The sequence below is a fragment of the Plecotus auritus genome (assembly GCF_963455305.1).
Source record: "Plecotus auritus genome assembly, chromosome: 7".
Taxonomy (NCBI): domain Eukaryota; kingdom Metazoa; phylum Chordata; class Mammalia; order Chiroptera; family Vespertilionidae; genus Plecotus; species Plecotus auritus.
The window spans coordinates 133,398,419-133,425,198 of record NC_137774.1 but is presented as its reverse complement, the minus strand read 5'-3'; the positions used below and the strand labels follow the sequence as shown (position 1 = coordinate 133,425,198).

The 26,780-nt window shown below is 38.3% G+C and overlaps 1 protein-coding gene across 2 annotated transcripts in view; it reads left to right on the top strand.

Moving 5' to 3' along the window:
• JMY (junction mediating and regulatory protein, p53 cofactor) overlaps positions 1 to 26,780 on the top strand; it is an 86,381-nt gene that overhangs the window by 38,056 nt on the left and 21,545 nt on the right. For both annotated transcript variants that reach the window (XM_080682680.1, XM_080682681.1), the window contains exons 3-6: positions 7,233 to 7,383; positions 13,624 to 13,793; positions 25,802 to 25,967; positions 26,522 to 26,709. In XM_080682680.1, the coding sequence (XP_080538806.1) occupies positions 7,233 to 7,383; positions 13,624 to 13,793; positions 25,802 to 25,967; positions 26,522 to 26,709 (675 nt within the window). The remainder of the gene's footprint in view (positions 1 to 7,232; positions 7,384 to 13,623; positions 13,794 to 25,801; positions 25,968 to 26,521; positions 26,710 to 26,780) is intronic.

Here is a 26,780-nt window from a genome sequence, read left to right as displayed (position 1 = left end):
ACAATTGCCAAAACAGCCACCACTCCTAGGTGTGGGGGGGTGTACAGGAAAGATGTACTTTATTAATCAGCAAAGAGGATGGGCCTGGTCCTGGTGAAACTAGTCTCTGAGGAAGAGGCCATTGCTCACCTAGTGCTGGTGTTTGAGCTGCTCTAGTGGAGAGACCCTGCTCTCTGGGGATAGTGCACTGGTGGGCTGGTGCTGGTTTGTCTTTCGGAGGTGGGACTGGGGGGCTGGAGCACACAATGAAGCTGGTTTTGCAAAGATGGGAAAGCTGGGAAATGGATTCTGTTACCTGCTTCAGGAAAAAACTGCAGATGCTGGGTTGAAGAAGTGAGGCTGGGATGATGCTCACAGGAACAGCAAACAGTAAAGTCAAGTGATGCAGATGGGAAGAAGCAAATCTCTGTTACCTCCTTTAACCCTGAAATCTCCTCCCACCCTTCCTATTGACAAAGCCTAAATGTGGTTTGCAGAGCTTGAACCCTAGCATCACCGGGCAAAGGTGGAACTTGGAGCCAACAGACAAGCCGTTTACATACATCTCAGATTTTCAAAGTTAGGGAAAACATTTAGTAACCTAGCTTATGGTCTTAGGTAAAATAAACTTACAAGTTCTTTAAAGGGTACAAGTTCTTTAAAGGGTACAAAGTTTAATCAATCAGGTCTTTGAAAAGGATTTCTATTCAAAATGTGCTGAATAAGAGTTTAAAATTTTGGCTGCAGTGTTCAATTTATTAAATTATATTCCATACTTGTGAATTCTAATATTATACTTTTTAACTTGAGTGTTTTAAAATCAGAAGTAATCACAACAAAAAGTTCAGACCTTGATGGTTTTGTAATAGCAAACAAGTCTTTTAGAACCCTTAAATCAAAGCTGTAGTCTAAATATGCCACTTACTGCTAAGAATCCCACAGAGGTTTTCTGTTTCTTGTCAAATTAAGTACAATTCCTCAGCCTGACATTTAAAGGCCTCATAGTGATCACAACCTCCTTTTCTGGTCCTATCTCCCATTACCTTTATCTATTTTACCTAAACTCCTGCCAGGCTGGACTGCTGTCTGTCTCTTACCATACACTAAACTTACCTGCCTCTAGGCATTTGCTCAGGTTAATTCTTGCTTCCAGCATGCCTTTTGAAGGTGGTTCTATTTCTCCATCTGTACCTGTCAAAATCCTATCCCCTAGCGTCCAAAGCTTCTGCAGTTATGAACCTCAATAAGTTCTATTTTTTTGTAGTGATTTTTTTTCTTATTATTTTCCCCCCATTACCATTTACCCCCTCACCCTGCTCCCTATAGCTAAGTTCTCTCTCACCAAACCTTTAATTTTTCTTAAAGATCTTAAAATACCTTTATTCCTTTTTTACACAGAGACACTGTTTGCCATCTGTAATATTTGGCCAAAATGCTACTTATTCATCATTCCCTTTAGAAAGTCTGCCCAGACTTTGCACCCCAAACTCCACAGCTGGTGCTCCCCATGGTATCTTAAGCATACTCTATCATGACATTTTTCACACTCAAACTAGAGCCCCGGTGCGTGAAATTCGTGCACTTGGGGGAGGGGGATCCCTCAGCCTGGCCTGCACCCTCTCACAGTCCAGGAGCCCTCAGGGGATGTCTGACTGACAGCTTAGGCCCGCTCCCTCCCGGAGAGAGGCTCCTGCCACCACAGCTGCCCTCACCAGCTGTGAGCCTGGCTTCTGGCTGATTGGCACTCCCCCTGTGCGAGAGCACTGACCACCAGGGGGCAGCTCCTGCGTTGAGTGTCTGCCCCCGGTGGTCAGTGCATATCATAGCAAACTGGTCATTCGGCCGTTCGGTTGATTTGCATATTAGCCTTTTATAATATAGGATTGTAATTCTTTACTTGGGTATTTATGTCCTCCACCGGGCTGAATATCTTGTTATCTCATGCCTACTACAATACTGGCACTGAGCAGATACTATACATGATCGTTTTGAATGAATAATTGAGACCTTTGTTAAAGGTCTCACAGCAGAACTAGTCTCCTCATTTCAAAACAGATTTCTTCATCACAGATCTCTCTCTCTTCCCACCCTCAATTAGATTGTAAGTTTCTTGGGAGGACAACATGCATGTTACTCATATATTTCCTCTAAAGCACCTAGTACAGTAGTCTCTGCATTCAAATTATATAATTGAGATGATTTCCAAATATTAGCCATGGGAAAATCTAAAAGGAAAAAACCCCAACCATATCCACTAGTAGCATCATTTAAGTTTGACTCCTGAAGTTTGAAACTGGAGATACAGTAATCATCTGAGAATTAAAAAAAAAAAAAAAATCTAGTCTAGATGAGTATGGAATTGGATATCAAGAATCCAAGCTGCTGCTACTGGCTTAATTTTCTTTGCTTGGTACTATTTTTATAGTCTCAGAAGTGGAGTTTATATAATTCTGTTTCCAAATTAATAAGGAAGACATTTATGTTCTGAACCATATTTCTACTTCTTGTCCTTCCTCCATACACTGGAAAAAAAGAGGTCTCATAATTTTGCCTCTTTCTGGGCCTCATATATGAAAACATGAGCTCATTGTTTGTTTGACTAGGAACAGGAAACCTCTGGGATAGTGTGTCTTCAGCCTGTCTAGTTGGTATGATTTGTGAACCCAAAAAAAGATAAAAGCATTTTTTCTTGTTCATGCTTATAAAAGATACGTATAATGAAGAAGATTTGGAAAATGCAGATTTTAAACAGGAAGAAAAATATTACCAATAATTTACTACCAAAAGATGACATCAATAATAATACACCTTACATACTTTGTCCTTTTTTCCCTGGGTATTCTTTTATGTAATTGAAATTATATCTCTGTACAATATTGTAATAACAATACTGTGGTTATTACTCTTAGAAGGTATTGTCTTAAATATCTTCAAAAAGTATGGTATCATAAAATACTTCCCCAAAAATGTTTTAATCATTGTATAGTTCCACTAGTAGTGTATAAGTGTGTGTCTTTTTCACCATTACCACTGTTTAGTCTCATCATTTTTTTTAATCTATTTTTATTGATTTCAGAGAGGAAGAAAGGGGGAGAGAGAGATAGAAACATCAGTGATGGGAATCATTGATTGGCCGCCTTCTGGGGATCGAGCCTGCCACCCGGGCATGTGCCCTTGACCGGAATCAAACCCAGGACCCTTCAGTCCACAGGCCGACGCTCTAGCCATTGAGCCAAACCAGCTAGGGCCTGTTTAGTCTCATTTTTAATATCTATTTAATGAATCTTTCTAAGTGGTTATCATCCTGCCACCTAAAAGCAGCTATTTGTGTCTTATCTTCTCCTCTCCCTTGCATCAACTTATTCTTATCTGGGCTCTTTCTTCACAGGGGAAAGCAGAGATCATCAAACAGGAGTTCCCTTCATCCTTTCTTTACCATACCCAAAACCTACCTTTCTTTATGCCATGAAGGAATTCTTTCTCTTTTTGCCAAAAGCAAATCCCTACACCAGTACTCTGATCCTGTCCCTTCTTATCTTTCAAGGACTTTCCCACTCTTGTTAGCCCCATCTCTTTCCTGCATCTTTAGGTTCTGCTGGATACTTCTTTTCACTGCTCAGACCACTCCATGATCTTCATTAGAATAAAACAAAAAGCAAAGGGCCTCACCTTAAGCCTTATTGTTTTTTAGCATCACCATATTTTTCTCAATTCACATATCTCTCAAAAGAATATTTACTGTTTACATGTGTCCACATTTCTCTCCGAATAAAAAACGTGTATGGAAGTGAGCCAGTAATTCAGCTGAGATCTGATGATGTGATGTGAGTTAATGGGCAAAGGGAGTTTGCTTATTTCCCAGACCTGTTGTTGGCTAAGGTCAGTGATCTTGATGCTGTTAAGTCTGGATACTAGTTATCATCCTACTTGATCCCTAAATAGTGTGTGAAAGCATCGATTTCTCCTCCTTTGAATCTTGCTCCTTATGTAATTCCACACTTTTACTGGTGTACCCTCTACCTCTGGCTTGGTTTCTGTATGCACTTTTTCACCCAACCTGAGTGCTGGAATGAACTTAGGGCTCAGTCATGAGCCTTTTCCTTGTGACTTCCTTAGATAGCCTCATTTATTCTCATGGCTATAAATGTCTTCTGTGTGTCAAGGTGACCCAGATTTATATCTCTGGCCATGACCTTTGCAAAGTCAAATCTCAAATACGCAAAATGAAATCCCCTGTCTTCCTTTTGAAATAAGCTATTCCTCCCTTCACTGTTTACTTTTTAAGGAATGCCAATTGCACATACATATTTCCCCCAGTGATCTTGGAGTTATTCTTGACCCTTCCCTCTGCTCTGGCATTGTCCTTCTTAACACTGCTAATAAATTGTTCACTGTGTGCTGGGTACACTATTCCTCTATCTCAAAGAATCTTCATTTGTTTAAGGAGCAAGTATATTATAGCTAACAGTAAATGTTACCTTCAATTGGGTGTTAAATTTCCAGGTGATTAAAATTTTATTTTGGTTTTAGACTTTTCTTTAAATTTCCATTTATTGCACAATTAAGAGAATATGGCCTGTACAATTTCTACTTTTGAAAGTTATTATCAATTTTTATATCAAGGCTTATATAACACTAGATAACTTCTTAAAAAGTATTCCAGGGGTGTATCAACATTTTTTTGTATATTTTCTTTTCATGTTCCTAATATGGTTTTAACTTCTCATTTCATTTTTGGCAGTCTTTTCTCAATATATGATAAAGTAGGATGGAATGTATATAAAGAGTTCATTGATATTTTTGCTGGTTTGTACCCTTCTTCCATGTTAAACTTAACCGGTGTAGTGATTTTATGTACTTTAATATTAATATTGTCACTTCATTGAATTTTATTTTAGCATATATCACTGTCCATCATTTGATTTTCAACTTTCCTTAGTGTGTTTTTTTTTCAGTCATGACTCTTGTAAATAATACAAAGCTAAATTTTTTGTTATTTTTTTCCAGAGTCCTTCAGTAGGTAGATGGGTTGGTTTTTATGTATTATCAGTCTTAAAATATTGTTTTTATTTTACTTATAATTTATTAAATAAGTATTTTATTGGCACAAATAACTCTACACCTCACTGAAAATATAATTATCACAAAGGAGGAAATAAATTTCTCATGATCTCAGCACCCCAAAATAACCAGTTACAACAGTGTGCTAAATGCCTTTTGTTTATATATGGAGGAAAAAAGGATGAAAAAGAAGATAGGAGAAGGATGAAGGGAGAACAAATTTTATGTCAGTATCTTCAACATTGTTTTGTTTTCTTTTTTGGTTTCTTTTTTTAAAAATTATTGATTAAGGTGTTACATATGTGTCCTTATTCCCCCATTACCCCCCCGCCGCCCATCCCCCCCACTCATGCCCTCACCCTCCTGTTGTTTGTGTCCATTGGTTAGGCTTATATGCATGCATACAAGTCCTTTGGTTGGTCTCTCCCCTTACCCCCACCCTCCCCTACCTTCCCTCTGAGGTTTGATGGTCTGATGTTTCTCTGTCTCTGGATCTATTTTTGTTCATCAGTTTATGTTGTTCATTATATTCCACAAATGAGTGAGATCATGTGATATTTATCTTTCTCTGACTGGCTTACTTCACTTAGCATAATGATCTCCAGTTCCATCCATGCTGTTGCAAATGGTAAGAACCCCTTCTTTTTTACTGCAGTGTAGTATTCCATTGTGTAGATGTACCACAGTTTAATAATCCACTCATCTGCTGATGGGCACTTAGGCTGTTTCCAAATCTTAGCTATTGTAAATTGTGCTGCGATGAACATAGGGGTGCATATATCTTTTCTGATTGGTGTTTCTAGTTTCTTGGGGGTATATTCCTAGAAGTGGGATGACTGGGTCAAATGGGCGTTCCATTTTTAGTTTTTTGAGAAAACTCCATACTGTTCTCCACAGTGGTTGCACCAGTCTTCATTCCCACCAGCAGTGCACGAGGGCTCCTTTTTCTCTGCATCCTCACCAGCACTTGTCGTTTGTTGATTTGTTGATGATTGCCATTCTGACAGGTGTGAGATGGTACCTCATTGTTTTGATTTGCATCTCTCGGATGATTAGTGACTTGGAGCATGTTTTCATATGTCTCTTGGCCTTCTGTATGTCCTCTTTCGAAAAGTATCTATTTAGGTTCGTTGCCCATTTTTTTTTTTTTAATATATTTTATTGATTTTTTACAGAGAGGAAGGGAGAGGGATAGAGAGCTAGAAACATCGATGAGAGAGAAACATCGATCGGCTGCCTCCTGCACACTCCCACTGGGGATGTGCCTGCAACCAAGGTACATGCCCTTGACCGGAATCGAACCCGGGACCCTTCAGTACGCAGGCCGACGCTCTATCCACTGAGCCAAACCGGTTTTGGCCGTTGCCCATTTTTTGATTGGATTGTTTATCTTCCTTTTGTTCAGTTGTATGAGTTCCCTGTAAATGTTGGAGATTAAGCCCTTAGTCGGTGATAACATTGGCAAATATGTTCTCCCATGCAGTGGGCTATCTTGTTGTTTTGTTGATGGTTTCTATTGCTGTGAAAAAGCTTTTTATTTTGATGTAGTCCTATTTGTTTATTTTCTCTTTAATTTCCATTGCCCTAGGAGCCTATCAGTGAAGACATTGCTTCGGCATATGTCTGAGATTTTGCTGCCTGTGGATTCCTCTAGTATTTTTATGGTTTCCTGTCTTATGTTTAAGTCCTTTATCCATTTTGAGTTTATTTTTGTGTATGGTGCAAGTTGGTGGTCTAGTTTCATTTTTTTGCATGTATCTGTCCAATTTTCCCAACACCATTTATTGAATCAACATGGTTAATTTTCTTGTGTTATTAATTAATAGCAAGCACTCTAAAGCAAGGGAAAACAAGTATTCTTTGTTTTAGAATCAAGCACAGTGCCTGATGTAAGCATTCAGTAAATGCTTAAGAAATGAATAAAAGAAAGAAAATAACTTTTTAAAAATGTTTTATTTTATTGATTTTAGAGAAAGGAAGGGAGAGGGTTAGAGAGATAGAAACTTCCGTGATGAGAGAGAATTATCTATTGGCTGCCTCCTGCATGCTTCCTACTTGGGATTGAGCCCACAACCAGGGCATGTATCCTGACCTAGAATCGAACCAGTGACCTCTTGGTTAATGGAGCGACATCTAACCACTGAGCAACATTGGCCAGGCAGAACTTAATTTTTCTTTTTCTCTCTCTAAAGATTTCCATGGAGAATGATTATCTGGGTCCCCGAAGAATTGAAAGTTTACAAAAAGAAGATGCTGATTGGCAGCGGAAAGCTCACATGGCTGTGCTCTCTATTCAAGATCTTACTGTCAAATATTTTGAAATAACAGCTAAAGCTCAAAAAGGTAAGTTTCCCAATGAAATTATACTTGTTTAACTTTGAAAACGAGTTGTTTAAATATTTTATGTTCACATTAACTGTGTTGAAAAGTATATAAAGACCACTAATAGTCCTAACAGTTTGGAAGGAAGATCACTATTAATAAAGTTATATCTTTTCAATCTTTTTTAGATATATTAGTAATGGGATATTGATATAGTATAATTCAGTTCTGACACTAATCATTCACAATTACAGACCCCACAATTTAAAGGCACAGAGGTGAGTCTCCAACAAGACTATTTGGGGCACTACTCCCTCATTTGGGGGGTGAGGGGTTTCTCAGGCCATCTGCTCTTCTAACCAACTTGCTACCAATTTGGGGGTCCCCATAGCTTTTTTTAGGCTCAGTAATTCACTACAATGACTCAAAGAACTCAGGAAAGCACATTCTTAGAACTTATAAATGATACAAATCAGGACAAGCCAAATGAGACATAGGACAAACTCTGAAGGTTCATTTCTTTCAACTTCCTTCCATAGGTGGCCATAGAAGTTCTTCAGTGGCTCTTTAATATGCAATTCAAACTCAGGGCCGTCCATTACATTAATAATTTGTTAATCTCTTTACCTGCAGTTAGTACAGGTTAACATTCAGGTTATTCTTTCATCAAATTCACATATTCTGAAGTTGAATTTAAAGTAATTTTTCCCTTCAGAATGCCAGTGCAGAATGAGGTTACTTTTCTTGATTTCTCCACATCCTTTGGCATTGCCATAAAAACACACAAAACGAACAATTTGATAAGTGAAAATATTATCATGTTCTTAAATTTTACATTTCTTTGGTTACTGAATGTTGATCTTTTTTGTTCTCATATAATAATTGGTATTAGAATATTCTTTTTTTTTTTAGTTAACATTTTTGCCTATTTTTCTATGGTATTTTTTGTATTGCTCTATAAGAGCTCCTAATATATTCATTGATATTTTTATTATATTTCTGTTATAGTTGTATAGTTTTGACATCTGTTGCAAATATCTATTCCTAAATTTTCTTTTAAAATTTTTTGTTATACAAATTTTATTTGTAAAAACCATCAGCTTTTAAGAATGATTTCCTTTTTAATCTTTAAATTATGTTAACTTGTAATTTCTAAAGTAAGTTTCTGTGTTCCTTCAAATAGTTAAAGCCTACTAAAAATCCTTTTATATATTTAGATTTCTTTCTACACTGTCTTTTCTGTTCTTATACTGTAATTGTAACTTTATAACAAAATTTATTACCTAGTTTATCAGTTAACTCCTCATTATTTTTCAAAATATCTTGGCTATACTCAATTATTCTTCACTAAAATAGTATTATAACCCTTTTGAAAAATCACATACACTCTTTTTTTATTAGGATTATTTCTTCCCAAACTAATATAATTCTGATCAAAATTATAATGTTTTAGGATTTGAAAGAGGATTTTAATATTTATGAGGAAGAGTAAATGCTTTATTTATTAAATAGATGTTATAGGATAATTTTAGCGGGGGGGATGTGGTTGGTATATCATGCCATTTATTTAAGTTGATTAGGTTTTTTGTTTTGTTTTGGTTTTTGTTTTTTATCTGGGTCCTACACATTTGTTGTTCAGTTCACTTAAGGGCTTTTTATGTTTTACCTTTGTTATTATGAAAGGACATTATTCCTTTTAATAGGTTTTGAGCTTTATTCTTTAATCTTCAAATCTTTGATCCGTTTTGGTGATTAATATGGTATAGAATGTGTTCAGGTTCTTATGTAGATATTTCACTTCCATACAAAGTGAAATTTGATAGCTATAATAAAAACTGTCAATAATTATATGTGATTTTTATTTGTTAAAGAATAAACTAAATATGGTTTGTTTCTTAGATTTAACAAAATGCTTTAGATAGATGAAATTATAGTTAACATGTAGTGTTTGACTATGAAGTGCTTTCCTTCGTTCTTTAAGGTATGTTTTAGTAATACTTTTTGTTTTAATGTTGATGTGTGTGATTTTGTGCATAGATGCTGGCAAAAGTGTCTGACATTTATGCTATTGCTACTTTTTAAACTCATAGTTTCAGTCACCAAGGTTATCGTGTCCCATCTTTGCTGGTCCTGAAATATAGATATTTGCCTAAGCAGGTGGCAAAAGTTTGAGTAAGCCATATTACTTGTTTCTCCCCATCTTCAGTCTTCTGGGGGAAAATAGTATAATATGATTAAGGAATTTTGAAAATCACATATACTCTATTATTCTGCCACCAGTCGTCATCTCCTACTTCATGTCCATTTCAAGTACACATGAAAATACTTTACATTTAAAAATGCATTATATTAAGATGAGCTATTGCTATAGAACTTGCAGGCATCAAAAGGATAATAAAGAAAATGCTACAAACAACACTTCACATGCAAATTTAACAAAGGTGAAATGGAACAATACCCTGAAAAACACAAACTGCCACAGTTCATACAAGTTGATAATAAATAACCTGAATATTTTAATAACTATTAAAGCTATTGGATTTGTAGTTTAAAATCTTTCAACAAAAGAATTCTCTAGGCCCAAATGGTTTCACTGGCAAATGTTACCAAATATCTGAATAGTAATGCAGCTCTATCTACACAGTCTCTTCCAGAAAATAGAAAAGGGAAGGAACACTTCCAATTTATATTAAACTAGAGGCCCAGTGCATGAAATTCGTGCACCGCAGGGGGTCCCTCAGCCCCGCCTGCACCCTCTACAATTCGGGACCCCTACACCTTTTTCTTAGCTAACCTCTTCACATTTAAAAAAATTAACTGAAATAGCACCTACTCTAGGAAATCCTCTTTGAACAAATGTCTTTACAATCTGTATTAAGTATTTTCCTAGTATATCATTCTTTTTCTTTAACAGCTACTTAGAGTGGATGCAATGCGGTTTTCATTCTTGCATCTGAATTTTTCTTGTTCTTGTATTAGCAAAGCTTATCCAGTTTACATTTGCCCTTCAAGGGCTTATATTTGGTTCAGTTTCTAGTTGGCTCCCTGCTTTTTTTTTTAAGCAATAAATTTGGGTTGTGATAGTAAACCTCACTTGTAATCAAGCCTGTATGTAGGTCTCCCTATCTGAATATTTCTATAATACCTATCACTTTAGCATACCAGAGATTGTGTTCATTTATAGAAAATAACAATAAATGTCACCTGATCATTTGATCTTCTAGTAATATTTTATAGCAAGATGTATTATTCTAGTAATTTAAATATTACAAACTGAGTCATACAGAAATAAATCACACTGAACAATAAAGAATGACTCAAATATCAAAGCATAGTACACTTAGGGCCTCCCTTGTCCTGTGCCTCAGATATCATAGCATAGTACACAGTTCACATGGAACTCAGCTTCCTTTAAAATAGGAAGGGATGCCATACTCATGAAGCAGCTACTTCCACACATATTTTTTTTATTTAATTCACAGCACATACTCTTTGTACTAATTATTGGAAAATCATCCTAGCAATTGCCTCTGTTTCTCTCTGTATTGTTTCCTTACATTCTGATGTTATTACTGTGCTTTTATCATCCATTCGCTCTAATAAGATTGTGAATTTTTTAAGGGCAGAGATCATGACTTGAGCTTGTGTTTCTCTGTCATGGTGCCTAGATAAATACTCAAATGCCATCCAATCCAAATGACTATGATGAGAGAGGCCCACCGCTGCTGGAGACCTCTGATTTTTATTTAAGGGGCCTCACTTGTTCTGCGCCTTTACAGAGGGGTGAGTAGGGGCTGAGGGAATTTGAGGAAACCTAGACAATTCTCCTCCTAAAAGATTTTGCTAAGCTGGCGCCCAGGACGCCGGGCATTTGTCCAATTAAAATCCGGACACACAGCAATAACAAAGGCACTGGTCTCCTACTGCTAATGCGTGGGGATCAAACCCCAGCCTGCAGGAGCTCACCCTCTCAGTCAGGACCAGGCCGCTGGGTTGACCTGGGCTGGTGCTCCTAACTCTGGGGAGAGGGAGACTTCCCGTGGCTGCAGGCTAGAGGCCCACCCCAGACTCCGCACCACGCAACCGAACAGGTCCCTAGCGCAGGTTGGTCAGCAGAGCGGCTTCTTCGCCTGGGATTACGGGGCAGTTTGGCCAGGCTCGGCCTGGCCTGTTCGCTCCATGATCTCGGGGCAGCTGGGTCTGGGCTCTTCGCCCGGTGATCGAGGGGCGGCTCGGCCTGGGCTCTTTGCCCCGTGATTCACCAGCTGCAGCTTGCCAGTCTCCCATGGGCTGGGGGGAGCTGACCAGTCGAGCCCACAGCCTGTGGCAGCGGCTGTGAAGGTTGCCACGGCAACCCAGCACTGACTTCCGGTTGGTCAGCCTTTGGTCGTGATCGGTTGTTACAAGTTACAACCCTGGGCTTTTATTTATTAGGATGAGACCAGCAATGCCCTAACTCCAAAACTATACAAAACAGTACACAAAAAGAAGAAGAAAACTATTGCATTCTACATAGATAGATGCAAAAATCCTCAACAAAATATTGGCAAATTTTAAAGTATTTAAAAATTAACAATCATGACCACATGGAGTTTTTCTTTGCTCATATCAATGCATTCTACTGTATTGAAGGTCTAAAGCAGTGGTTTTTAACTGGGTGTGATTGTATTACACAAAAGGACACGGAGCAGTGTCTGGAGACATTTTTGGTTTTCACAACAGCATAGTGTATAACTAGCATCTATCTAGCCAGCAGAGGCCAGAGATTGTGTTCAGCATTCTATGTTGCACAGGATAGACAGTCCACCATAATGGCTAAGGATTTTCTGGCTTATAATGTCAAAAGTGCTGGTGTTGAGAAATTCTAGTCTTAATAAAAAAAGCATGATCAGTATATCAGTAGATGTTGAAAAAGCATTCGGCAAAATATAATAACACGTGCCAAAAAAGCTCCGCAAACTAGGAACAGAAAGGAATTTCCTTAAATTAATGAAGTGCATCTACAAAAACACTAAAGGCATCATCTCAGTTAATGGTGAAAGAGTAAATACCCCATAAACTAGGTAAAAAGTCAAGAATGTTCACGCTTGCCATTGCTGTTGAATGTAATATAGTAAATCTTAGCTGGTTGTAATGAAGTGAGAAAAAGAAATAAAATGTATATAGTTTGGAAAGGAAGAAATATAATAGTCCTTCCTATTCACAGATAATAACATTGTTTATGTAGAGAATTATATGGAATCTATTTTTTAAACTCTTGGAATTAAGTCACTTTTTTAAAATTAATTTCTTTATTGATTAAGATATCACATATTTGTCCTCATCCCCCCCATTCCCATCCCAAACCCCACCCCATGCATGCCCCCACCCCCCTGCTGTCCGTGACCACTGGTTAGGCTTATATGCATGTATACAAGTCCTTTGGTTGATCTCTCCCCTTACCCCCACCCTCCCCTACCTTCCCTCTGAGGTTTGACAGTCTGATCGATGCTTCCCTGTCTCCAGGTCTGTTTTTGTTCATCAGTTTATGTTGTTCATTATTTCCCCTAGATGAGTAAGATCATGTGATACTAGAAATACACTTATAAGAACCAAAAATGAGACAAGCAATAATGGTTATGCTGAGAGGCAAATGAATCAGTCTGTAGTGAGTTTCTTTCTGGGCCAACAGTTCTTTTGAGTCTCAATTTCAGTGTCAAACAGTTCCTTATGTGTACATGTCAGCAGTGATATTTCAGTTCTGGATGGTGGACAAATGGTGGTAAATGCAGGTCCGACCCTCTCTGGTTTGGTCCTGAGCACCCTGCCACAATTAAGTCACTTTCTCAAGGTCACAGGAAATAAGGTCAACCACAGAAGTGAATTTTAGTAGGATTTAAATAATTTTAAATAATCTTGAATATTTCAACTAACATTACCAAGGAAAAAGGTATAAACCTTCACAGAATAAAGTTTATATAGAAACTTTGAAATGTAATGACACTGGATATGTGAAAGAGCATTTTTAAAGTTAATCTGACAACTTGGTTTCATTTTCATAAAGTTATTTCTGAGGAAGATTATTTAAAATTTTTATTGAAGACATTAGAATCTAAGATATTGTTGAATAATATTTTAGAGCCGTTAATAAGTAATTTATCATGGGGGTAGCATTTGGGTGTTTATCTTTGAGTAGGTGGTTAGTGAAAGCTAAGTCTTTCAAATTTTTTAGTATCAAGTTGTTTTATATCTTAATGTCTTTTAAAAAATTATTATTAATAGCTGTGTACGATCGAATGCGAGCAGATCAGAAGAAATTTGGTAAAGCATCTTGGGCAGCAGCCGCTGAACGTATGGAGAAACTCCAGTATGCAGTTTCTAAGGAGACGCTGCAGATGATGCGAGCTAAAGAGATATGTTTGGAACAGAGGAAACATGCACTAAAAGAAGAGGTAACAAAAACACGGAAAGATACAAAATTTTTTAAAACTTAAGATTTAATTTTATCTTTCTACAAGACTGACATTTTTCTGATTCTACAGTCAACTATTAATTTTGCACTGACTCCATTAGACAATAATACTCATGATGGGGCCTTCTGATTTGAGGTGCCACTAATAGAAAAGTTAGATACATATGGTATTTTCACAGCATCACAGTGGGACTATAGGCATCAATGCACTGTTAAGACAAAAAGGAGGTCTACGTTAGAATTCCTTTGCTTTCTTTAAAATTTTTATACTGTAATGTTCAAAGCTTTCTGACAATTATTAAGAAAGTTTCACTGCCTAGGGAAATTTAGCAAAAATCCTAAGGCAGTAACATTTTGTTAGACTTGATTGTATTATGTTTAGACCATTACCTTTGGAACTTTCATTTTATTTCTTCTGGAACAAAACAAGGTTAATAGAGGTCCAGTTTTCTTGACTGGGCTTCAATTTTTCTCTTCATGGATACAAAAAAGAAAGGAAAAAAAGCTATAGAAATCCCTGAAACGGGTTTCTTAAAACCTACCTAAAATGAACTTTTAAAAATAAACTTTTTTTCATTCTCATCCTGTTTATCAGTGGTTTTAGTATTCCTTGGGTCCAAAACAGCACTGGATATACCATTGATACCCAAATCTTGCTTGAAAATATTGCAGCCATTAAATGTATACTAAATGTGTACCTTCTAAACCATTAGTTTTGAAATACTGTTATATATTTTATGTTTTATTATTAAACTCAGCCAGAACAAATAGCTTTTTATAAAAGAGTACTTAAATATCTACATTGGTGTATGCTGATAGTTTCTCTAAGTATTAGAAGAAGCAAATGTTATGGCCTAGGGATACAGTATTTTTGAAAATCAGGAAAGTATATAGTTTCAATAGTGAATGAAGATTAAATCTAGTGTTAGGGATGAATCTAAGCAGGTGTTCTAGATGGTAGGTAGTAACATTTGATGTTTTAGGCACAACTATTCAGTTTGTCCGTTGTACCCAGAGTTAAAACTCAAAATATATCAAAGATGAAAAGCAGTCAAATTATTAAATAAATTTTGGATTGCTTTTCCTTTTCTTTATCCATTTTTTACCTTATTGAGATAGATAGTTAATTTATTGTATCATACATTATTAAGTCATTTTGGGGGAGGAAAATGAAATCACTTTTTGGGGCCAATATGTCATACATGAAATATTTCTAAAACCAAACTCCTTTATTTCCCCATATAGCAGGTCTTCCTCATATCTCTCCTTTCTGTTAAGGGCGCATGGTTCTTCAAGATACTCCAGGCCCAAAACCTTAGGGTCATCTTTAACTCTTCTTTTTCCTTTGCCTCCAGTTTCTGCTTGTTAGAATTCTGCCCAACTAAAATGTCCCCGCTCAGTTTATTCATTCAGCAACTATTTGTTAAATGTTTTTAATGTTTTTGCTAGAAATTATAATAGGTGTTGGGGATAAAGACATGATTAATACCCCCCCCCTTCTTTTTAAGCATAAAAAGGTGCAGGCCTGGTATTTTGAACTCTTAGAATATGGTGGGGCAAGACATGGGCAGTGTGAAAATGAGCTGTGAGATAGACATGTATCATAATATGCAAAGTGGACCCTTGGAGGAATATTCCACTTTGACCCAAAGGTCATAGGTGAAGAGAACTGCATGTTCCAGGAGTCCTAGTAGAGGCAGAAAAAGTCAGCCTAGTTATCTGAAGGAGAGTGAGAAAGGAAGTTAGAAAGTAAGCAAGTTTAGGGTTGGCCTTCTATGTCCTGCCAAGGAATTTGAATTTTACCCTAAAACCAGTATAGAGTCATTGTAAGATTTTAATCAAGGAGTAATATGATCAGATTTGTTTTCATGAAATACTAGGGGCCCAATGCACAAATTCGTACACCTTGAAAGGAACTGCGGGCCGGGAGGTTGCAGTAGGCACAGGGGCGGGTCTTGGCCCATCCTCAGCAGCACCCCTGCCCAGCCTCTCCCACCACAGCCCCCGGTCCCCTGTCTGCTGGCAGCCCCACTCCCACCGCCGCTCACACCCGCTGACGGCGTGGAGCTATTGGGGCCGGCACTAGCAGTGGGTGGGAGTGGGGCCAGCGCCGGCAGCAGGTGCGAATGCCAGGTGGGGCCACATCATGCGGGAGCAAAGAATTTTCAGTAACCACTAGAGGCTCGTCCCGATGACAGCGACTGGCGCCCTGCCTTGGTCTGGTGCCCCCGCTCACCTATCCCACCATCCCACCGCAGCCAATGCCCACCATGTTCCGCACACACCCCCTGGTGGTCAGCGCACATCATAGTGACCGGTTGTTTGGTTGTTCGGTTGTTTGGTTGTTCCACCGTTCGGTCTATATGCATATTAGCCTTTTATTATATAGGATTATTCTGGGCAGTTTCTAGAGAATTGATTTGAAAGCCATTCTTAAATCCTTAACCCATTTCCTTTACACAGGAAACTGTTTTCAAATTTTGTTTCACTGCTGGTCATTGAAAGCAAAGCATTTCTCATAATTTGGATCTTTAATTAGTAATGAAAGAGGTTTGAATGAAAGGCAATAGGAAATTGAGAAAGACTAAACTTACATTATGTTTTGATAACCTGAAATTGCTGCTTTTAAAGCTACTCAGGGTTGCAGGGTATTTCTAGGCAGCTGAGAATTTGAGGTCCAGATTGCACAGGTCTGGCCTCCTCCAGAATGGACATGAGCTTGTGCCTTTGTTCAGATAGCACTGCAGTCATGTCATCTTGAATAGACTTGTAGAAGAGGCAAGAAGTATGGATTTTTGTTGGACAGAGGAGAATGAGCTGGGTTAGGCAACTGATTTTATACTAGTTATTTTAAGAGAGGAATTATACTTCAGAATGATTAGATAAGAATAAAATTATTTGCTTCATCATTAGATTTGTAGTACTTTGTAGCTCAAAATGATTTTTAAATCATATTTTGAGACATACTTTATATACCATACAGTTTTCCCATTTAAAGTGTAACTAGCAATACACTCAACTGTAGAATATTTTCATAACCCCCAAAATAAACCTGTGTCCATTAGTAGTCATTCTTCATCTCCCCTTCAACCCTCCCCCAGACCTAGGCAATAACTAATCTACTTTCTGTCTCTCTAAATTTTCTATTCTGGACATTTTACTAAATGGAATCATAAAATATGTGGTTTTTTTACTTAGCATGTTTTCAAGGTTCATCCATGTTGTAGCATGTATCAGTTGAAAGCAAAGCATTTTATACTTTTTGTTATGTTTTGTTTGGGGGTTTTTTGGTGCCAAATGACACTTTATTGCATGGTTATACCACATTTTGTACATTCATCAATTGATGAACATTTGGATTCATTTTACTTTTGGAGCTATTGTGAATAGTGCTGCTGTGAACATTCATGTGCACGTTTTTTTATTTATCTTGATATATACCTAGTGTGAAACTGCCATTTAACCAATTGAGGAACTGCCAGACTGTTTTCCAAAGCAGTTGTACCATGTGCATTCCCACTAGCAGTGTAAGAAGGTTAAAATTTCTCCACATATTTACATTATCACCACCAATGCTTCTTACAGTTTGTCTTTGTCTTATAGCCATCTTGGTGGATGTGAAGTGGTACCTCATAGTTTTGACTTGCATTCCCTGATGGCATTGATGTTGAGTATCTTTTCATGTGCTTATTGCCCACTTACCATATCTTCTTTAAACATTCAGATCTTTTGGCCATTTTCACATTTTTTTTAATACTAATTTGAAAGTTCTTTGTATATTCTAAATACATGTCTTTTATCTAATACATATATAATTTGTAAAATTTCGCTCCCATTCTGTGGATTAACAATAGGTTTTTAAAACATTGAGTATATTTGTGAAAGTAGTACATCTTTGTAGAGAAGAGCAAAATGTCTCTGCTTATCTATGCATATAAAAGCCTAAGTAACCATTATGATGGAACGACCGGTCACTATGACGCACACTGACCACCAGGGGGCAGACACTCAACACAGGAGCTGCCCCCTGGTGGTCAGTGCGCTCCCATGGGGAGCCCCGCTGGGCTCACAGCTGGCGAGGGCAGCTGTGGCAGCAGGAGCCTCTCCCAACTCCACAGCACCACTACCAAGCAGTGGCAGCAGGCGCAGCGGGTGGGGATGAGCAGCACGGCGCCCAGTCCCAGTTCGGGCTCCTCCCTGGCCGCCTGCCGCTTGGCACACTGCTACAGCCCTCGGGGGATGTCCAACTGCAGTTTATGCCCGATCCCTGCAGGCCAGGCTGGGATCGGACCTACCTGGATTGCAAGAGGGATGTCCGACTGCAAGAGGGTGCAGGCCAAGCTAAGGGACCCCCCCACCACCACCACCCCCTAGTGCACCAATTTCATGCACAGGGCCTCTAGTATTAATATAACTTTATGAAACGTTTTGGGCTTACGAGGCATACCAAGACAGTTCTCATTGGCATTTTAAAAGTGCATATGCTTGCCTCTTGTTTAAAAAATAGTATATGAGCCCTGGCCAGTGATGCTCAGTCTTTAGGGGTCATCCTGTGCACCAAAGGGTCATGGGTTCAATTCCCAGTCAGGGCACCTACCCAGGTTGCAGGGCGTGTATGGGAGGCAACTGATAAATGTTTCTCACATTCTTTCCCTCTTCCTCTCTCTAGAGCCAATGAAAAAAAGTATCCTTGGGTGAGGATTTTTTTTTAAGTGTATGAGGTATTGTGGTCATGATCTAGAAAGAAATTTTTTTGTTAATGGAGTTAAAATTGTAGTTTTATTTTTCCCTAAGTTCCAGAACTTTTGAAACTTAAAATCCTAGCTCTTTATTGCCTTTGAAGTAGTGTATCACTCTTCGTCTTCATCACATTGACTAGCTTTATTCTAAGCAGGCTAACATTGAGTTGTTCTGACAACATAGGGAATCATAAAATATGTGGTTGTTTTATTTAGCATGTTTTCAAGGTTCATCCATGTTGTAGTATTCATCAGTACTTTTTTGTTATGTTTGTTTTAGGGTGCCTAAAAGAGCTGCTGAGGGTAAGGTTTCTGATTGCAGTACTTGCTATTGCAGAAACATTATTCTTACTGGAATTGGTCTAGGGCAGTGGTCGGCAAACTCATTAGTCAACAGAGCCAAATATCAACAGTACAACGATTGAAATTTCTTTTGAGAGCCAAATTTTTTAAACTTAAACTTCTTCTAACGCCACTTCTTCAAAATAGACTTGCCCAGGCCATGGTATTTTGTGGAAGAACCACACTCAAGGGGCCAAAGAGCCGCATGTGGCTCGCGAGCCGCAGTTTGCCGACCACTGGTCTAGGGTGGTAGAGGAAGCTACAGTGGGCCCTGAGAATCTGGGATGATGATTATCTGTGGGGTCATTTTCTTGGGGCCATCCTGTTACCTTAATGTCTGTTTTTTAACATTCTGTATTGTGTTTGAATCTTCAAAGGTTTTGGTAAAACTGCCAGTTAGTCATTCTTGCCAGGTTTATGATTGTTGTGTGTATATAATATACGCATTGTGCTTTTTATGTGCGTCTGTGATGATTTACTATACAGTTTTATTAGCGTTAATTTAAGGTGACCACATTACTCATGAGAAACAGAACAAATGTCAGTTATTAAACCCATCCAAACAAATGCCAGTGAAGACCTTGTGATACAGTACTACCCTGTGATTTAAAGATGGGGAGATTTCTGTTCTCTTAAAAAATGTTGCTGTGTTGTGTTTCCTTAGGTTATTTTGAAGACAAAAGACTTTAAAAATAGGAATTAAATAGAAAATTATTTAGTATATTTGACATAAGCATAATGCTGAACTTGAAACAAAATTTTTAAATTAACATTGAAATGTCACCTGGGCAAGCAAAATTCTGTTTAAATTTTAAATTTTCTTTACACTAGTATTCAGAATAAGTATGATGCCTTTTACTCTATCTCCTTTTTAACTGTTTCTGAGTCTTGATTATAGCCATTCTTACCCTCTTTAGGTCACAATTTGTCCCTTTAATGATTTGAAAGCGAGGAACCCTGCACTCAGAGAAATACGCATATGCACAGCTTTGCACACAAATTTAGTGGGTTCCCAGATCATCTGTATCTGAGTCTCTCTCTGCTGGTGTTCAAATTTTTCCATCAAAAACTCTTGAAAATATCATTACCCTTTTGGTCCGATACTTTTGAAAGGGTGAGTTCAATTAGTTGTGACTATTTTATTCCACACTTTCAATAGTATATTTCCCATCAATCCAGATTTTAAAACAATAGCACAGTCCATCTTTACTTTCAGATATTATTACTTACAGATCACATCAGATACATTTTAAACCACTGAACAAGGTTAAGCTACATATAATCACACAGGGTTAGGAGTAGGATGTCTTTTAGAAGTATCATTAAAATAATGGTTATTAATGAAATAAGGGATTCTCTTTATAGTTATTAATTGAAATAGATATTAAAGTTAAGATGCCATCATGAAACAAATCACATATCTCAATTAATTTGTGGACTGTTACCTTCTGTTGACCATGTTCTCTGGTTAATAGGGAATTAACCAGAAAACCCTTGGGATTCCAATCCTTATGGTTGAAAGTTCTAAAAATATACCAATGTGCTTTCTTGTCTTGGCAGAGGATATTAACCATTTCCATTCATATTTTTAAAACTGATTCTTTGAGGTCATCTCTATGAATATACATAAACTTCTAGAATATTGAGCTGATTATATATACCAATCCTGAGGCTAGTTCCTTTTATTTCATTATTTTGTCTTTCTCCTAAAAGCATATGGCTAAATTATGATTAATTAAGGTTATAGCCCTCTATGACAGTTTATTTAAGTCATTAGTAGTTAACTAGAGGCCTGGTGCACAAATTCGTGCATGGGGGGGATCCAGCTGGTGCGCCCCAATGGGGGCTGATCAGGGGCTGGGCAGTGGGGGGGGAGGGGCCACAGGTGATTGGCCTGCCGGTCCCACCCCCGATTGGGCCGGTTGGCTGACCGCAGTGGGCGTCATAGCGACCGGTCGTTTCAGCATTCCGGTCGCTGGCTCTTTATATGTAGAGATTATTGAGCACTTATACTATAGTGAGCATGAGCTTATGATATAGATAGAGATCTTCAGCAGAACTTCCTTCAGTGATGGAAATGTCCTACATCTGCACTTTCCCATAAGCTTAGCTACTAGCCATATTTGTATTGAGCCCCTGATATGTGGCATATATGACAGAGGAGCAGAATTTTTTTATTTTTAATTATTTAAATAGCCACATAATGGCTTGTGGCTGCTAAATTGGACAGAGTTACAGATCTCACCTTGAGTGAATTACTTAACTTCTCTATAAAATAAAAACAATATATACCTTCTAGGAGAGTTATGAGTTCATATATATAAATCATTTAGCAAAGTGCCTGGCATAGAGTAAGAACTCAAAAATAAACATTAGATATTATTATTATTATTGTGATCTGTGTTAGCTAACTGTGCATGTATCATGGAAGGGAATACAGAGGTGGGGGAAATGTAATTCCCATGTTTAAGATGTTTATTTGTTTTTCGTATGGGCCTTTCCAAAAAGTTTCAACCTCAAGGAACATAGGTGCTTGTTGAGACAGAGAGGCTGGTTTTGTGTTTTTAATTTGTTTATCAGTAAGCAGATAGAGTCTGTTTCATCATATATGTACAGTAGACATTTCAGTCTCTTAAGTACAGAAAGCTAGGTTCCACTCCAAAACTCTAATGTTACTTAATTATGAAATTCTATTTTTACTATCTAAGTTATATTTTGATAGTGGTTACAAAAAAAAAATTTTTTTAAATGTTTCAGGCCCTGTCCTTAGTGCTTTATGTGTATTACCTCAATTCCCAATCATAACCCTTTGCACTATAAGCCCATAAGTCATTATCTGAAACCCCAAGACCAGATATGTTTCAGAATTCTCAGTTTTTTAGATTTTAGAAAGCCAAATGAGGGCATGTAACTACTGGACCAGTGTTAGCATTTCAGTAATGAAACATGTAGATATTTATATTAAATGGAATAAATAGGGACTCATATCAAGTCAGATCATATTTTCTTACAAATTGTGAGATTAGGTTTCGACATCAAATAATTTATGGATATTTCCAATTTTAAAATATTTCTGAAATGTGGGATTTTTTTTAACATATTGATTTTTTTACAGAGAGGAAGGGAGAGGGATAGACGATGAGAGAGAAACATCGATCAGCTGCCTCCTGCACACATCCTACTGGGGACGTGCCTGCAACCAAGGTACATGCCCTTGACGGGAATCGAACCTGGGACCTTTCAGTCCGCAGGCCGATGCTCTATCCACTGAGCCAAACCGGTTAGGGCTGAAATGTGGAAGTTTAGATAATTCTGTCAGCTTGTATGTATTTTCCCTATTCGTGCAGCTGATATGGTGGAACCCCAGGTTTGTCTAGTTACAAGTCTCATGTTTTTTTCATCTTTTCCACATAAAAGGGCTAGTCTTGATTGAATGCTTGTCGAGCTTGCCTTTAATGTTATTTCTCTTATGCTGTGCATTGTTTTTATGACTACTCTTTGAACCCTTGCTTCATTTCTTGTTTACTGCCATCTTCTCTGTAACTCACATAGTGGTGAGTACTCAGTGAGTATTTGTTGGCTACTATATTGGCTCAACCCATAGATACTGTTTTTCACAGCCCCTCACATGTTGTGGGGTTTTCTAGCACAGTAGGGTAAAAGGCAGGACAGGGCCATCATTATGTAAATGACTTTACATTTGTTTTTAAGATATAGTACGGTCAGTAAAATAGGTACACATGAAAACTACTATATCATTATTGTGGAAGGGGGGGGATGATTATCTGTGGGGTCAGTAGTGTATGATGTACTTATGTGGATATACGGATATCGACTAATACTTCCTGTACTTCATTTCCTTGCTAGATTTACTGCAGAAACATTTTTCTTTGTTCTCTTTTCTATATTTATTGGAATAGTGCTCCCTACTTTTGTCTAAGTGGAAGGACCATCCTTGTAGGAATTGGTATAATTGGGCTCGTTCTCACGCTGCTCGTTCTCACCTAGGTTACCTTAGGAAGTCACAGTTTGGTTTGGGGTCTTGATTTCAAAAGTGTGTTTAGAAGGGTGAAAGTTGAACAGAGTTTTTTCATTGGCACTGATAGTCTTTTTTTCTTAAACACTTAACCTGCTCTTTAGGCTTCCTTCTTGTCAGGGGAAGCACTGCCCCCCAGGTTCCGTCTGTGGCACCTTCCTTCACTGCATGGCTCCATTGCTCAGAGTTAGTGCTCCTTCCACTCTGGATTCCCATTCCCTTAGTTCTGTGGCTGTCAGCTGAATTAGTCACCAGGAAAGAAGTCAGTCTGGAAATTTCAGATGTTAACAGGGAAGAGATTTGGAGCAATGTAGCCTTTGCATACCTCTCCATGCCTTTTACTGAGAATTTCCCCACCATGTTGAAGTTTAGATAAACCATTCTGCGTTCTCAAGATTTCCCTGGCTTGTCTTTAACCCCCTTCTCCTTAGCTTATCCCATGAAAGTCTTCTCTACATCTCTTTAACTTTTCCTGAGACCCATCACTGCCCTATTGTTTGTTTGCTCAGAGTTTGGTACTTAACAGATTTCTTGTCTGTGCTTCTATCTCTTAAGAGGTTTTGTCCTTCTTTTGAACCCAGCCATGCCAAATACACTTCTGGACTCCCTTGCTCTGAATAGAACTCACTAAGCCAGAAAATTGGGGGTGAGATCACTTGCTGTAAAAGAACACCCCTTCCTTTCTTTGCTATTTGCTGTACTCTGGTATCATTATTCATCTCATGCTTTTAAGGTGTTTGGGCTCTGGGCAGGAATCAGAGTATTGCTCTACTTGCAGTTGAGGCAGCTGACAATGTACAGGTATGTCAGCAGGGGACTTTGAACTTCCTTCCTTAGCCAAAGTATGGGACAGGAGTCTGGTAGTTAGCACATGTCATAAAAGTGGCAGATAAATGGTCACTTCTGGCTGGCGAGAACTAGAGGTAGTAAAGATGGAACAGCCTGCACTGGACCTGAACAGCATCACTGATGAACTGATCATAGATGAAGGTTTTTAGTGATACCTTTAGTGATTCACACTAAGGTTTCACTGATTATAATTCCCCACTTAGAGAATTAAAGCCTTCTAACATTACACACTCGATCTGTTTGAATGCTGTGCTCACAGACAGTGTTGGTGCCGATAAGAAAGGAAGATGTATCCTGGGACTGTGGTCTCCAAGACTGGACAAGACCCCCAAGATAGTCTGTAAAGGGTTTATAATTTAAAGTGAGACTGGGAGTCTTGGCAAATAAATCACTCCTAGATTCTTCTTTTATAACTTAGGACAAAAGCAGCAGGATTTTATTTTGTCAACATTCCCCTTCATATGTGAAACTATAATTAAACCCATTTTGGGTTTGTTTTATATTTATTGTTTGTTACTCATATTCCTTAGTGTAGCAGGATCACTAACTTACAACTTAGATAACTTATTAACTATTTATAAAATGTTTATAAAATTAAATAGCACTGTATTTAATTCATCTGGTTATTTTTAAATGTTGCATATTTAGACCCCAGCTTAACTGTTGTTTTGCAGTTCAAAATTTTTATTAAAAGAATTGAACTATATGGATATCTAAAATGTAAAGGAAAGCTGGAATCTTGTTTAAAAATACTCTTTTTTATGTGCTAACATGTTTTACCAACCTCACCAGCCAGAAGGGGTTATTTTGTAGCAATGAGGATTCACTGTCTGCTGCCATGGCTGCCCAGGACTATCAGTTAAGTGTGTTCCTGGGATTCTGGAAGCCCCAGTGATGTCTCACTCGAGCTCATAAACATTTCTCTCATTTTCCTCTTTGTTCTCCCCCCACTTCATTTGTTAGTTACCCCTTAGCATGCCACTTGAGCCCAGGGCCTCCTCACCGTGCTGCTAGTTCCCAGCAAATTGATACCTGTGCCAGGAGTCTCCTGGAACTTCTGAGCTTGAACCCTTAAACTGCCAAAGAGTGGTGCCATGTTCTTAGAAGAAATGTTTTTGGAAGAATACTTACTCTCTCATACCAAAAAACTATTCCCATATTACAGACTCATGAAAAGTTTCTTGCACCTGTCTTTTTCCAAAGAGCCAAATAGTAGAGAGATATGGAACCATTATCTAACTTATACTTTTCCTACTGATTCCCAGCAAAATTTCTTCCCTCTCACTTCAGGACTAAAACCAACCAACAAGCAAATCTCATTCAAGACCACCCAACTACTTCATGAGACATGCACAGAAATTTCTGAATCCCTTAGGTTCCCTGTAGTACCCTGTGTGTGTTTACTTAGATACTAATAATGATCATTATCAGTAAATTGCAAGGATTCCCATGGAAAGCAGTTGTCATGCCGCTCTAGCTCACATCCACTCACCTTCTTCTCCAGTCAACAGATCCTAGAAGCCAGCCAGGCTGTGACCTTGGAGCAAAATAAAGCCCTGATGTATGTGTGACCTTGGAGCAAAATAAAGCCCTGATGTGTGCTGTTAAGCAGACTTTTACCCCTCTGTTGTGTCTATCCAAGTATGGCCTAATGGTATTCATATATCTTATATGAACAGGATAACTGCATAACTCTCAACCACTTTTTGAGAGTGAAAAGGGATGCCATTAATATTTATGTCAAGATAATTGGGATAATATATTATTAACCTAAATATAGACTTTAAAAACCTTATTTTTACCGTGTTTGCCTAGTTATTTCTGAAACCATATGTTTTAATTATTACTGTTTTTATGTCTTTTAAAAATTTTCTTTCTTGCCCACAAGTTTCTTAGAATAATTGCTTTATGGATTTATCCTGTCTGATTAGTTTTTATTTCTAAATTAGAACTTACAACATTAGAACTTATAACATTTTTTCTTGTCCCCACCAACTAGAAATATTTTTATTTTCAATACAGATGCAGAGTTTGCAGGGTGGTACAGAAGCCATAGCCCGATTGGATCAGTTAGAAGCTGATTATTATGATCTGCAACTTCAGTTGTATGAAGTACAGTTTGAAATCTTGAAGTGTGAAGAGTTGTTGTTGACAGCACAACTAGAAAGCATCAAAAGACTTATATCGGGTATGATGTACATTTAACCACATAAGTCCACAAAAGATTGAATGCTTTGTAAGAGACTAGAGGCCCGGTGCATGAATTCAGCAAGGGGGAGGGGCTGTGGGAGGTTGGTTGTGGGAGCGCATTGACCACCAGGGGGCAGCTCCTGCGTTGAGCATCTGCCCCCTGGTGGTCAGTGTGCATTATAGCTACCGGCCGGTCATAATGGTTGCTTAGGTTTTTTCAGGGGTCCTCAAACTACAGCCCGCGGGCCACATGTGGCCCGCCGAGGACATTTATCCAGCCCGCCGGGTGCCGCTGCCTGTCCTGCTTAGCAGCCGACTCGTCCCGGGCCCGCAGTGCGCATAGGAATTTGTTCATAGTTTTTTTTTTTAAACTATAGTCTGGCCCTCCAACGGTCTGAGGGACAGTGAACTGCCCCCCTTTTTAAAAAGTTTGAGGACCCCTGCTATAGATAATGGCTTTGCCTGAGGTTACAGAGCCAGTAAGTGGATGAGAACCCTGTTCTGTCTGCAGTCCACGCTCTTAACCATATCTTTGTTGCTGTTCTGTACCAGAAAAGAGAGATGAAGTGGTGTACTATGACACTTATGAAAGCATGGAGGCCATGCTGGAGAAGGAAGAGATGGCAGCGTCGGTGCATTTACAGAGAGAAGAGCTGCATAAACTTCAGCAGAAAGCACGCCAGCTGGAAGCAAGACGTGGACGGGTTTCAGCCAAGAAAGCCTACCTCAGAAATAAAAAGGTATAATAAGTTATGTATTCATGAAATTCAGCCTTAATTTTAAATTTTGCTTTTATTCATTACCTAATCCT